Source organism: Aedes aegypti, chromosome 1 (assembly GCF_002204515.2).
Source record: "Aedes aegypti strain LVP_AGWG chromosome 1, AaegL5.0 Primary Assembly, whole genome shotgun sequence".
In the NCBI taxonomy this organism is placed as follows: domain Eukaryota; kingdom Metazoa; phylum Arthropoda; class Insecta; order Diptera; family Culicidae; genus Aedes; species Aedes aegypti.
The window spans coordinates 145,533,255-145,548,683 of NC_035107.1; the positions used below are offsets into that span (position 1 = coordinate 145,533,255).

At 36.7% G+C, this 15,429-nt stretch overlaps 1 protein-coding gene across 1 annotated transcript in view; it reads left to right on the top strand.

Moving 5' to 3' along the window:
* The first annotated feature begins 10,349 nt into the window (after positions 1–10,349).
* LOC5565262 (doublesex- and mab-3-related transcription factor A2) overlaps positions 10,350–15,429 on the top strand; it is a 29,833-nt gene continuing 24,753 nt past the window's right edge. Inside the window, exon 1 of the mRNA XM_001649562.2 lies at positions 10,350–10,753. Coding sequence (XP_001649612.2) covers positions 10,442–10,753 — 312 coding nt within the window. The 5' untranslated portion in view covers positions 10,350–10,441. The remainder of the gene's footprint in view (positions 10,754–15,429) is intronic.

Consider the following 15,429-nt stretch of genomic DNA (forward strand, 5'->3'; position numbering starts at 1 on the left):
ATATAATATTCTCAATGCACATGTTGCGCTGGCTGCTGGGACTTCGTTTCCAACTGGATCGGTTGCTTTATGTTGAGCAAGTATCCGGTCTCCGCACGACATAAGTTAATCAATTGTCGGTTCGCTGCAAAGTGCCTGACTAAAGAAAACAAACCGAAAGCGACCACAAGTTAATAAATATCGAATTTCATAAATACATTATCCCTCACGTATAGATACCACCGGAGTATCACTGCTGTAGCGTTCGTAAATGTAGCGATAAATGTACAATGCGAGACTTCATTCGGTGGCACCAAATAGCAATCTGATCAAACATAATCAATCTGCTGTGGAAATATTTAGATAAACCAAATCACACATTTTATCTTTCGAGTGGAATATTGAACTGCTGGTGTGTGACACCAGGCAGATAATATCATATAAACTCAATACATGGGTATCTATCAGGGCCAGATCAAGTCACATTCATGATATTATCTACCTTCTTGTTTTTGGATGTCTTTTTTAAATAATTTTATGTTACAATCTGTCATGACATAACAATCAGAAGACGACATTGCAGGGTTTGTATTTCCCCTCATATTATCTGCCAGCATCTTTCCGTGAAATCAGAACCGGCCCTGATTGCAACGAGCCGTTTATGATCCATGATGATGTGTATCGACTCCCGACCGGGAAACACAAAATCTCCGTCCGTGTTTCTCTTTCTCGTGTCTTGCCACACTCGCTGCTGTGATTGGTCGTTGAGTGGTACCAATCGTGGCGCTTGTCCACGCCCATTTACATCCGCACCATATGTATACAACGAGCGAATCGCCTACTGCGATGCGATGCGAAGATGGTGATTGCCCAAGCACTTGACTCGAGTCGATTGTTCGAGCAGTATCGAAGCACTCTTATCAGCAAATTTCGGCGAATCAGATGAATGCGCCGTTTCTCCTCCATCAGTTTTGCTTGATAACGCTGTTTGCTAGCCAACGACTGTATAAATCGATGCTCGGTTACGGTGTGTGTGAATCATTCGTTCGTTCCATAAATAATCCGCTAATCCATCGAGCTATGACGAAATTGCATGAGTCCGAAAATAACCCAAAATGGGATTAAAAAGTGCTTTAGCCAAACTCAGGTTGAATCACGTGTTGTAATGATTGATCAGAGCGATGAGTGAGGCAGTTTTCAAAATATAACAGTATATAACACTTGAAAAGTACCTTTATCCGGGGTAACATTGGTCAGTTTTTCAGATATTACATTTTTACATTTGAAAATGTGAATGTTTATATTTTTCAAACAGGTATTATAAAACGGTGTACCGTAATCCGGGGTAACATTGATCATTTTTATGAACATTTCCTAAAAAAACATTTGAAAATGCATATGTTACAAGTTTCATATTTTTAAAACAAGAACCAACACCCATTGCTCGTGTCTATATATATTTTGTTTCTGTTTTCTGATAGTTTAAAGCATGTTTAAAAAATATTTCAAGTGATGTTTTTATTAAGCTGATATGGGGTAACATTGATCACCTATGAAATCAACGTTCGGTAATATTAAAAATGTAATTACTTACTAAAACCATGGTCCCTGAAGCCGAATATGAAGGCCAAATTCTTACAAGTCATATACTTTTTGATTTATCTTATCTTATAATTAAAAACACCTTGAAATGTGAAATATGCCTAAAGGTAGGCAATTTGCTAAGAAAATTTTGCAATATTTATAGAAATTTGTGAATTATACTGAATTATACTGAAACTGGAAGTTTCGACAGCGGTATCGTTTTCAGCGATGTCAATTTTAGGAACAATTGCATTTATCTTGTTTTCAGAACTCACGTGAGACATGGTTCTTTGATAGTGTCAAGCTCAATCATAAAAAGCAATGTTTCCAAAGTTGAAAAATTCCTGCAGGAACACAACTTGATTTTTGCAAAACCCAAATTGTTTATTAGCTCATGAAAAGAAGAAAGATAATCACCATTCATGCATTGAAAATATTTCATCGATAAATGTTGATACGAGCTTTTTACGAAGAGGGTCATTGTGATCAATTTTATCCCGCTGATCAGTGTTACCTCGGATTACGGTATCTTTGATAATGCGGGTAACACAACATATTAAGTTAAAAAACATAGTTTCTGTTAATCAGGTAAGCAAAATAAAGGCAAAAGTAAAAAGTGATAGTATCACATTTCATGTTGGAGCTAATTTTGTTCGAATTGAAAACATAAAATATATATGAGAATTAAGTATGTTTAAAACGTTTACAAACAATTTGTTCTACGCTCACTAGTTAATAATGCTTTAAAGAGTTCGTCATTTATCCTTGACAGCCTATTATACCGAAAAGTGTTTTACAAGTTGAGGCCATTTATGTATTCAATATCAGAAATTTCAAAATAACGTTCAACGTCTAAAAGTATGCAACTCCCTACATACTTTATGATTGATTTATGTTGAATTGAATGTCGAAATTTTTATTTCTTTTAGTACAAAGTCACGGCCTGCACGGCCTTCCTGATAATTGCGATGTCCTTATCGATATCATTATCGTTGACCTCAATATGAACCCATTTCCTCATAATTTGAGGAGAACAAACCGAATTAAAAGGAACATTTGATACTTGTAATCCATTAATATATGTTACAGAAAATCTATCATGTGGCAAAACTAGCAATTATTTTAATATTCGATATTTTTTTAGAGCCCACCTACTAATTCTCGGATTTGTACAAGAGCAATACAATCGGTATTTTTTTTTATTGAATTCCCGCCAAATAAACATGAACTCTTTCAATAACATAAACAATGTTTAATGTCTAATGTTTCTGATTCAAAATTATGAAGTTTCGATTCAAGCTCATCTATTTTCAAATTGAAGAAACTGATTGGAGTAAGTTTATTTATTTTGAAGTAACCTGGCTCCAATCCCATATGAGCTGGCATCACAATGGAACTAAGTTTCAGCATGTGGATTTAAAATTACTGAAAAAGGAAAAGCTACTAGTTTCTGTTTTAGAAGATAGACAGATCCATTTTGCTCTTTATCAAAATAAAATACCGCATTTTTTTTTTTTTTTTTTTGATAAACTATTCAGAAGTCTAGCCAAAAATTGCAAAATTTTCGATAAACTTTCTAAAATAACTTGTTAAGCCAAGAGAACGTTGTGCATCTTAGCAATATAAAGGTTCAGGAAAATGATTCCTCAATGACTTTTGTTCGGTCAACTCCTCTACTAGCAGCTTAAATTATTTTACCGCAAATCCTGATTACTTTTTTGTTTCTTGATATTTTAACACCATTTTTTCACAAGTTCTCAAAAAAGTTTTCTAGTTTTAGAGTCTGTGTCGATATTGACCATTTGTCTTCTTGACGATATTCCGGAATTCTTTGAGTGACCGACGCGTTGCCATAACCCACGTATATATCTCAGGCTTCATAATCCTTCGAGCCGGATCAATGATCGAGCGTGGAGCTCAAGATTGCCGGCCACCGGAGGTTTTTCTATCCGCTATCGCTAATAGCGATGCACCAAATCACGGGAACGTGAACTTCACTATCACAGCACTTCACCGCGTAGTAAAAGTGGTGGTTATTCACCGAAATCGGTTCCACAATTTGCACTTGAACTTGATTTTAAAACTATTTATAAATATTTACAATTATATACATTTGATCAGCAAACTGATCAGTTGAATGTTTAACGTTAAACTTGCGACGATCGACGCGCCACCATATTTCATACAACGGAGGTTATTAGAACTAACTTGGAGGTGATGTTTTGGAGGTTATTTGGCAATTTGGAGGTTAAAATCACCTCCAAACACTAGCGATTTTGCGGTGAGATGTTGACGTTTGATCTCGAATAAGAATAAAATAAAATATCTCTTAAGCACCGAGGAGCAAAACTTCAGGCTGTAGGATTGACTTGAAATTCCATTATTCATAAATCTTTGGAAATTATTGTCGCATTGGAAAGAACCATATGTTCGCCACGCAAAAAAAAAAATGATTTTCAATACTAAACTGCAGCGTTTCTATAATAAATTGTACAAGGATTTGTGTTAAAATTGGAAATAATACTAGGTTGAGAGCTATGTTATCAAAAGGATGAAAACTCCAGTCGTCCATCACAACACCAAACTGTTTGACGTTTTTCGCGATGCTGTACCATACAAACGCAAGCGTCTAAATCTAGCACCCAAACTGCCGTGGTGGTCACCTGAGCTCCGGTATCTCCGAAACGTTTTGCGTAAGGCCCGAAAGCGCTTTTTCCGTTCAAGATCCAACGAAGATCGTGAAAATCTCAAGTCTCTTGAAGCGCACTATAACGAGTGTCAAATCTTGTCTTTTCAAAACTACATAAATCGAGTGGAATCAAATTTGAAACACAACCCATCCAATCGCGCAATCATCTATCCGAACAAATGTGTTACTGTGGATCGTCGCTGCAAATGGCAATGAATCGGCTGACCTTTTCGCGAACTTTTTCAGCAGCGTATACAGTACCAATTCCCCAACACTCTCTGCAGCGACTCGACAATGTATTCGTACACATGATGTGAACTTACCTCTCCATAGTGTAACGGAACAAGATGTCAAGGCTGAGCTCATAAAGCTTGATGCTGACAAAGGCGCTGGGACAGACCGTCTACCTTCTAAAGTCTCGAAAGAATGTGCAGAGTCTCTGAAAACACCCATCAGCATAATCTTCAATCGATCTCTCGATGAGAAGAAATTCCCTACTGTTTGGAAAACTTCATCGATAACTCCCATCCACAAATCTGGAAACTACAGCTCCTTGGAAAACTATCGCGGTATCTCCATATTATGCTGTGTCACCAAGGTATTTGAGAAGATAATACATTCCGTTCTGTACAACGCTACATCAAGTACCGGTTTCGGACCGACAACACGGGTTCATGAAGAAGCGTGCAACAGTGTCCAACTTGATGTGTTACACCAACTTCCTTTCAAGAGAAATCGAAAACCGCAATACGTGTCAATACGATTAACGACTTGGGTGTCATCATTGATAGTAAGCTGAAATTCTACGAACATATCAACATCATAACAGCCAAAGCGTTCTCAGTTCTTGGGTTTGTACGACGTAATACCAGGCATCACAATCTCATCTGATCACTTTGATCATCTTCGGATGGTGAAAGATATTATCAGCAATCCAAGAGCGCTCTGATATGATTCCATCTCTCTATCAGATGATGATCTTGAAGCTTGTTTGGTGACATATGTAGGTATGGGTATATTTCTGATTTAAATTTGATTACACTGATATGCTGCCATAGCTATTGTATGGATATATTACTCCGTTGAGATGTCTTAAATTAGTAAATCCTACATGGTGAGCATTTTCTGAATAAGTTAGATCCGTAGATGAACCGCTGAGTTTGGAAATGAAAAAATATGAAAAATAGTGCTTAAACTGATTGAACATTGATTTAGTTCTGATTTCAAACACTTCCAATGAGCCCTTGCGTGTCGCAAATTCAGGATTTTTCTACCAATGAGGTGTGTTTGGAACAAAATAGTAAAAAATCGTTTGCATGTTATGATTGAGACAGCCGATAAACAAAAAATTATGTTTAAGCTTCCAGTCGCAACCTTCAGTAAAATAAATTGTATTACGGAACAATTAGTAACTCTGAAATATTATGAATGTATCACAAAGGGAACTTTTATTCAATTTTATATGATGGATATTATTTTGCACGATCCAAAGTCGTCCTATTCTATGTTTCATTATTTAAGAAGGATTTCCGCTCAAGCGCTCCATTTCCTAATCTTAATGCTTGAGATTTACGTTTGTGGTCTTCGAGTTTTGTAAAAGAAAATACACATTATATGCGTGGCCGCAATAGAATGCATCCAAACCTATAAACATATAAAATGTTAAATTTTATTTCTTCAAGGAACGAATCATCTACTGACTTCCATTGATTGGTGTCTAGCAGATAATGTTCAATTAGGTCAGAGAGTACCCGGACCCGGACGTGACAGCTGGACTGATTAGAATCTCTCTGTTATGGCTTTTTGATACAAGGATTGCTCAGATGATGAGATTTCATCTTGAAACAAGAGAGTCAAAGATGAAGTTCAAAAATCGATCAAAGAGCTCCAAGATAATATTTTAATATTTGATCCGTATCTAGCTCAGAAGATCGAAAGATGAGATAAAATGCAATGCCTGCGTAATACACAATTATTTCACGACGTGTACAAGTTGAAAACTTTGTATTGCTCTTTGGTGCGTAGCATTCTGGAACATGCTGCTTGTGTTTAGTCGCCTTACCATACAACACTGGAAATTCACATTGAGAAAGTACAGTGTTAAGTTACGCCCTCAAGTCGCTTCCATGGAATGATCCGCAAAATCTTCCTCATTATGAGAGCCGCTGCAAACTGATCGATCTTTCACGAAGACGAACTAAGCTGAAACAAAAATGTTCGTATTTGACCTCATAACCGGAAACATTGACTGCTTTGTTCTTCTCAACGATGTAATGTTCTTTGCACCGAGCCGAAATTTACGTGGAAGATGTCTCTTAACGACGGGTGCACACCGCACCAGTTACGGACAAAACAGTCCCTCCACTAGTTGCATCTAGTGCTTCAATGTTGTGAACGATCAATTTGATTACAACAGGTCGAAGACGATTTTTAAACGTAAAATTAAGATTAAGATAATAAGAACAGTATGTGGGATATTAAAGGAATCCAAGACGGTGTCAAATAAATAAATAAATAAATATAAATAAATAAATATATGTTAAATAAATAAATAAATAAATAAATAAATATAAATATAAAACTTCAGTGCAGTCTGTCTTTAACGCTTTGAAATATCTTACAAACAACTTTAAAGCTTGAGGATACAACATTACGACGGCATCAGTATTGTCAAAGTAACATAGTTAATCAGGTAAACTGTACAAAGCAGTGTTTTTTCGCAATAGGGTGATATTCAAAACTGAAAAAAAAAGATGGCTCTTTTTCAGTGGTAGTAAAATCTAAATCTCGAAGCAAAAAAAGCACCACGGAAAATGAACTAAACACAAAAAGTTATGTATTCACTTTACACTTGATTTCTAATCACTACTTTTTTGATCCAGTTTCCTAATTACAAGTAATTTACGTATTTCATTATTTTCCATACGTTTTGACAGTTCTCCGACTACCATTCTTCCATGCGCTTGTGTTGAAAGTTTGAGAAATTTGAGAATCCAGCGTAGTGCGATCAGTCAGTAGAATACAAACAACAGTGTCGCCGCTCGGCGGCCAGTGAAGGAAACTGAATGTTCAAAAGGTTGTTGCCTGAACTTTTTGCCGCTGGCGCCAACAGTTAGCGTTTAAGAACGAAATAAACAGTCGTTACCCTATTGATCAGATGAAGTTAAGTACATATCTAGGGCTCATGCTATATAAGAATTTAACCTTTAAAATCGCATGCATGAGGGCGATATTCAAGCCAAATGTATAGTAAAACAATATGTAAGAAATGTCTCTAGTCCACTTACACTGTTAAAAAAAATCGATTCTTTGCAAGCATTAAGATTAAGCTTTTGATCTTCAAACAAATATTTCAGGCCAGCCATGTTGTATACTGTACCATATGGACTAGCTGTTGTAATACCAGGAATAAGTAAATTTAAAGCGTTTTTTTCTCTTATAAGCAGGTAAAATCCTCACCTGTAAAAATCTGAACTGCTACGGCAAATGAAATGTAAAATGTTGTTGACAAAATTTTAGTAAAATCTTAAATTTGATTTATGAAATAAGCCTAATTCGCTGCTGACAAGTAATTTCTCGGCCTATCTTGACGCATGGGAAATTTCTTCAAGGAATCGATCAAGCATACGCCTTTTTTCTGATCGCAGTACGCAGTTGAAAAGAACTGTCACTTCAAATGGGAGTCGCTGTAGAAAATTTCTGCAAGGAATCGGCGAGAAATGTCTTCAGCGATTCCTTTTCAGTAGCAAATCAGGCTATAAGGATGATAGTGTTGTCTAACATAGAACATCTAGATTGTAAATCATCGTGTGTAACAAATTTTAATAGTAGTAACTTCATTAAATCAAAAACATTTAATCTCAACCGTTCTGCAGTTTATCTAACACTACCCTCGTTCGTTTGCCTTCCCATGATAAATCGTCTATCTTTTTTTTAATTTCTTTATTAGTATCATTTCAAACATTAATTCATTTCTTATATCTAGGTGTTCTGTGTTATTAGAAAACACTATCATCCTAATTTGGTAAAACAAATTTAAGATTTTATTAACATATTGTTAACAATATATTGCATTTCATTTGCCGTAGCAGTTCAGATTTTTTACAGGTGTGTTGATTTCACCTGCTTATAAGAGAAAAAAAAGTTTTTAACTACTTAACCTAAACATATAACGCATAAATCGTGGCAATAGAAGATTGTAACGATTTTTGCCTGAAATCATTATTTATTTTATTTGACATTTGTTCCAATGTTTTAACATTGGATATTCTATGTAACTCATTGGTACTATACCAGGGAGGAAGTTCCAGAATCATTTTCAAAATTTTATTTTGAATTCTCTGCAGAGCTTTCTTCCTGGTATTACAACAGCTAGTCCATATTGGTACAGTATACAACATGGCTGGCCTGAAAATTTGTTTGAAGATCAAAAGCTTATTCTTAAGACAAAGTTTTGATTTTTTATTAAATAAGAGGATAGAGACATTTTACATATTTATTACATTTTGCTTGAATGCTCTCAATGTGATTGTTGGTAGTTAAATTCTTATCTACCATGAGCCCTAGATACTTAACTTTATCTGACCAATTTATTGGAACCCCTCTCATTGTGACAACATGTCTACTTGAAGGTTTCAAATAATAAGCTTTTGGTTTATGTGGGAATATTATACGTTGAGTTTTGGAAGCATTAGGAGAAATCTTCCATTTTTGCAAGTATAAAGAAATTGCAATCGACTACAGATGACACGCAGGCTTTGTCCTTTGGCGGAGAGGCCTGTATCATCCGCAAACAAGGATTTTTGACATGCCTGAGGTAACTCAGGTAAGTCAATTGTGAAAATATTGTATAATATTGGTCCCAAAACACCAGCTCTTACAGAAAGTATTTCAGATCTGGATTTCTGATAATTAACCTGAAGTGTACGATTTGACAGATAACTTTGAATTATTCTAACAATGTATGTTGGAAAATTTGAGTTTTTTAATTTTACGATCAAACTTTCATGCCAAACACTGTCGAATGATTTTTCTATGTCTAGAAGAGCAAGATCAGTAGAATAGCCTTCAGATTTGTTGGAACTGATCAAATTTGTTACACGGAAAGGTTGATGAGTGGTGGAATGTCCATGGCGATTTTTGTTTCTTAATTGTGCAAAACGTTTCTTGATTTCTTTCTGCAAATCCTGCCATGTAATTTTTATAGCAGGATCGCGAGTGCGTTGAAATTGCCTTCTCCTTACGTTTTTAAGACGGATCAAGAGTTTAAGATCATCGTCTATGATCACGGATTCAAATTTTGGAATTGCAATGCTCCTGGCTTCAACAATGGAATTTGTTAAGTTTCAAGATCATTGTCAATATCAAGATTTGTTTGTAAAGAAATGTTATCATCAAGATTAGAGACAAAATATGTGTCATATATATTCCAGTCGGCTCGAAAATAATTGAAAGTGGAGCTGATAGGATTGAGAATCGCTTGGGATATTTGAAATGTAACAGGGACATGATCAGAATCAAAATCAGCATGAGTAATCAGTTGGCTACAAAGATGAATAGAGTCGGTTAAGACCAAATCAATCGTAGATGGGTTTCTGAAAGAGGAAAAACATGTAGGGCTATCAGGGTATTGAATAGAGAAATATTCTGAAGAGCACTCATCAAATAAAATTCTGCATATTCCTGTTCATTTTGTTACTTGGGACGTGTGTTCAGCAACCATATCATTAACTGAGTCCTCAGAGGTTGCCCTGCTTACCACATTGCATATTATCACAAAAGAAACAAGCTTGGAACCAATCACCGCTCTCACTACTGGCGTGTTTCAGAACATTTTTTGTCTTTGTAAAAACTTTAGCCACCCACCTAAGAGAACGGGTATCGCTGTCATACACTTTTCCATTACGCTGTGATTTTCCCCTCGATCATTCTCCGCACCGCAACGAAACATGTGCAACAAAATACAGATGTCAATATTGGTACAAACCAAGGAAAATGGATATTTATTTTAGGGATGCTACACGAAGATGGATTTTCCGAGCGCGTTCTGCGGCCAAATCGAGGCGAGCTGCCATGCTCTGGATGCTGCTGACCGCCACATTCTTCAGTAGCATTTCAGCGTCGAACGGTTTCGGAAGTTGCTAGGAGAAACACGTGACGCGTTTCAATCCTCGTTCGGTTGTGGGTGAAATGTTATCCGTTAGCAATCTACTCAAGTGTGACGACGGCAATGGCAGAAAACGAACTAACAGTGCTGGAGAGGTCGTAGAAGGAAGTGTCGGTGCAATTGCCAAATCCGGTGTCGTTAGTTCCAGTTCCGTGGCGAAAGCGAGTTCTTTTTGCAACAGTGTTCAAACGTCAAGGATACCGAAATGTGCACGCTGTCGAAATCACGGAGTGATATCAGGATTACGTGGTCACAAGAAAAATTGCACCTACCGAAATTGTAGGTGTCCGAAATGTGAGCTGATTCTGTCCCGACAGAAAATCATGGCAGCACAGGTTAGTTTTGGACTTGGTAGCAACAATCGAAAAGGCTGAAGGTCAACTGTAACTCATTGGTACTATACCAGGGAGGAAGCTTCAGAATCATTTTCAAAATTTTATTTTGAATTCTCTGCAGAGCTTTCTTCCAGGTATTACAACAGCTAGTCCATATTGGTACAGCACACAACATGGCAGGCCTGAAAATCTGGTTGAAGATCAAAAGCTTATTCTTAAGGCAAAGTTTTGATTTTCTGTTAATAAGGGGATAGATACATTTTACATATTTGTTACATTTGGCTTGAATGCCCTCAATGTGATTTTTGGTAGTTAAATTCTTATCTAGCATAAGCCCTAGATACTTAACTTTACCTGACCAATTTATTGGAACCCCTCTCATCGTGACAACATGTCTGAAGACATGTCGTGAAGGTTTCAAATGGTTTATGTGGGAATATTATTAGTTGAGTTTTGGAAGCATTAGGAGAAATCTTCCATTTTTGCAAGTATGAAGAAAAAATATCCAAACTTTTTTGCAATCGACTACAGATAACACTCGGGCTTCGTCCTTTGGCGCTAACGAGGATTTTTTGACATCCCTGAGGTAACTCAGGTAAATCAGTTGTGAACATATTGTATAATATTGGTCTCAAAATGCTGCCTATAGAGGAACACCAGCTCTTACAGGAAGTCTTTCAGACCAGGAGTTCTGACAATTAACCTGAAGTGTACGATTTGATAGATAACTTTGAATTATTCTAACAATGTATGTTAGAAAATTAAAGTTTTTTAATTTTACAATCAAGCCTTCAGCCAAACACTGTCGAATGCTTTTTCTATGTCCAGAGGACCAAGACCAGTAGAATAGCCTTCAGATTTTTTGGAACGGATCAAATTTGTTACACGTAAATGGACATTCGCCATGGCGGAATCCGAACTGTTCATTGGCAAAAATTTAATTTTCGTTGATGTGGGCCATCATTCTGTTCAAAATAACCTTTTCAAAAAGTTTACTGATGGAGGAAAGCAAACTGATTGGACGATGGCTAGAAGCTTCTGAAGTTTTTTTATCTGGTTTTAAAATTGGTATAACCTTAGCATTTTTCCATTTGTCAGGAAACTATGCTAATTGAAAACATTTATTAAATGTATCAACCAAGAATGATAAGCTACTTTCTGGAAGTTTCTTGATGAGGATGTAGAAAATTTCATCATCGCCAGGAGCTTTCATATTATCGATTTTTTTAACCCGTATAGGCCTGAGTGAAAGTAAAAATTCTAAAACCCTCACCGCTCAGCGAATTCTTAATGGATTCAAATGATTTTTTGTCAGTATACTGGCACATATATCTTATTTCTAGAAGTGGACAGAAGAACGCGGAAATATTCCTGTGGTCAAAGTTATTCCGGTGGATCACTGGGTCAGGTCGGGTGAGAAGGGTACTGTGCGTATATGCCCCTTGAGGTAGGCAAATTTCAAGTCACAGATTTTTTTCCGGAATCCGCTATAATGTGGCCACTACATGACGGAATTTTAAGAAAATTGCATCAGTGTAAACCTTTTGAGAAACGATTGAATTGAATAACTATGAGTATTGCATTTGATTTATCCTACAAATGACCATTTTTGGGTCCAGAGACGCCTCAAACTTACGATAAAGTGGCCAATTTGTATCTGAACATCTGTGACAAGCTTATGGGAATGCAATAAAGTGCACAATTATGTTTGATTTCTTCTTTTCGAGAATTGAAACGAATTAGTATCCAACAAATCTATAGCCGGTACTTCCAGGCACTACGTCCGAAGGACCACATCCGGTATATTTTAAACGGTGCAAAACTCTTCATTTATAATGTTGAATGTCAATTCTTAATGATTTATGCAAATTAAAATGATTGCCATTGCAAATAAATGAAGGTAACTTTGCATGTCCTAAAAAATAGCCCTTTTTTACTCGACTTGACCCAGTGACCCACCGGAATAACTCCGGCTACAGGAATATTTCCGAGTTCCTCTGGCCACTTCTAGAAACTAGATATGTGGGCCAATGAACTGACAAAAAATCATTTGAATCCGTTAAGAATTCTCTGAGCCGTGAGGGTTTCAGTATTTTTGCTTCCACTCAGGCCTATACGGGTTAAGACGGATCAAGAGTTTGAGATCATCGTCTATAATCACGGATTCAAATTTTGGAATTGCAATGCTCCTGGCTTCAACAATGGAATTTGTTAAAGTTTCAAGAGCATTGTCAATATCAAGTTTTGTTTGTAAAGAAATGCCAACATCAAGATTAGAGTCAATATATTTCAGTCGGCTCGAAAATAATTGAAAGTGGAGCTGATAGGATTGAGAATCGCTTCATGGGATATTTGTAATGTAACAGGGACATGATCAGAATCAAAATCAGCATGAGTAACTAATTGGCTACAAAGATCACTAGAGTCGGTTAAGACCAAATCAATCGTAGATGGATTTTTAGAAGAGGAAATACCTGTAGGGCTATCAGGGTATTGAATTGAGAAATATCCTGAAGAGCACTCATCAAATAAAATTCTGCCGTTGGAATTACTTTGAGAATTATTTCATGACCGATGTTTGGCAAGTCACTTTGGAGCAAATTAAATTGCTATCCAGAGCATTGAAAAGGCAAATAGGCAGCTATGAAAGTATATTTACCAAGCTGTGTTTCAACTGAAACACCTAAAGTTTCAAAAACTTTAGTTTGAAATGACGAAAACAGTTGATGTTTTATACGCCTATGAATGATGATTGCAACTCCCCCACATGCCCCATCAAGTAGAATTGCGATAAACAAAAAAGTTAGGATCTTATTTTAGTTTAGATCCAGGTTTTAAATATGTTTCAGTAATAACTGCTATATGCACAAATTAAGCAGCTCGTGCTCTTTACCATTCAAAGAACGAGCATTCCAATTTAAAATATTTAAATTATTATTTATTTATATTATTTAACAATTTGATTAGTAAATTTTACACCAACTTGGACTGCTTCAGTCATAGTGGTGGCTCTGAACATTGCATCAATCATTTGATTCAATTGTTCAATTAGCAAAAAATTTAGAGGGAGACATAACACTTGAAGTGATGATTTTCCGTTAGAATTTTCGGTAGACGAAGAGGCGGAGTAGATGTTACCTGTGGCGGTAGGGTTTTTTTTTTCATTTGATTTGAAACAAGTAGAATGGGTACTCATAGCATGAATGGGGGAGGCGTTGAAATTACCTGCTACGATATCGACGAAGGATTTTCCTTGGGTAAATACATTCGAAATTTAAAGATTCGAACGGCTACCCGACGGATTAAAATTAGTTTGTGAATGCGCATGATTATAATCTTCCTGATGGGTATGATTCTTAATCAAGCGATCGTTGACTGAAAAATGAGCATTGTTCGATACTCTACCAGGGAAATTCCGGAAACGACCGTTATCGTAACGGATATTACTGTTCTTCTGCCTGGCACGAGCCTCGACGACTTGCCTACGCGAAGGACAAGCCCACAAATTTTACTTATGATTGCCCCCGCAATTAGCGCATATGAACTTATCGGTATCTTCCTTCACCGGACAGACGTCCTTAGCATGAGAAGAACCTCCGCAAATCATGCATTTATCATTCATGCGGCAATGTTTTGTTTCATGACCCCACTTTTGGCACCGACGGCACTGAGTGGGGTGCTGGTTTTTGGAAATATTCCCATGTCAAACAGTATTGCTTTTTCTAAAGCTTTAATATGATTTAGATCACTTCTATTGAAGTGAACTAAATAATATTCTTGAGAAAGCCCTTTCCGAACAATGCCAGATTCTCTTTTTCATAATGATTACTTGGACTGGGTAAAATCCAAGTAAAGCATTTATTCCTTTTTCGATTTTTTCAGGTGACTTATAGTCACTTGAGAGACCTTTCAAAACAACTTTGAACAAACGTTCAGTTTTGTCGTTATAAGTAAAATAAATATGCGCATCTTCTCTTCAAGATGTTTGAGAAGAAGTTCGCGGTCTTTAAGATCCGGCAAAACGCGACAGTCTCCTTTGCAATTTGGAAAAAGACCTTGATTCTCATAATGGAGTTCAAGATCTCCTGCCTAAATCCCCCAAATTCGGAACAACTGACCACGATAGGCGGCACTCTTTGTTTCCTCACTTGAATCAAAGAGCCTGGACTAGGGGATGCTTCGATTTTATGTGCGAAAAATTTGTCTAATGCATCGAATTAATTGCTCATTTCGATGCAATTATCAACATTAACCATTTCACCCTTGGATGGAAGCGCGCATTCTGGATAAACGTCTTTTCTTCCATTTTTACCACGTTTAGTGCCAGTTTTTAAACACAGCTTTTTATAAGGAAGTTGTGAATTCAGAGATTCACCCTTGCTTTTTTCGTGGTTGCATCCATGTTCAATGTTCAGTGAATAAACGGAAGAAGAAGTAACCTTCTAAGAGGTTTATTTTCCCTAGACGGTGTCCAAGAAGGATTACCACCGCTAGCTTCCACTAACGGGTCCAAGGAAAAATCGATGGCTCGAGTTCAAACAAGGATCGAAAAGGGACCAATAGTAGAAAAAATGGTAATGAAATGTACTGTTTTAGGAATACTAAAAAGTACCGTTTTTTCTACTCACTGAGAAGTACCGTAAAACGGGGTGTCTTTGATAATGCGGGTAACTTTG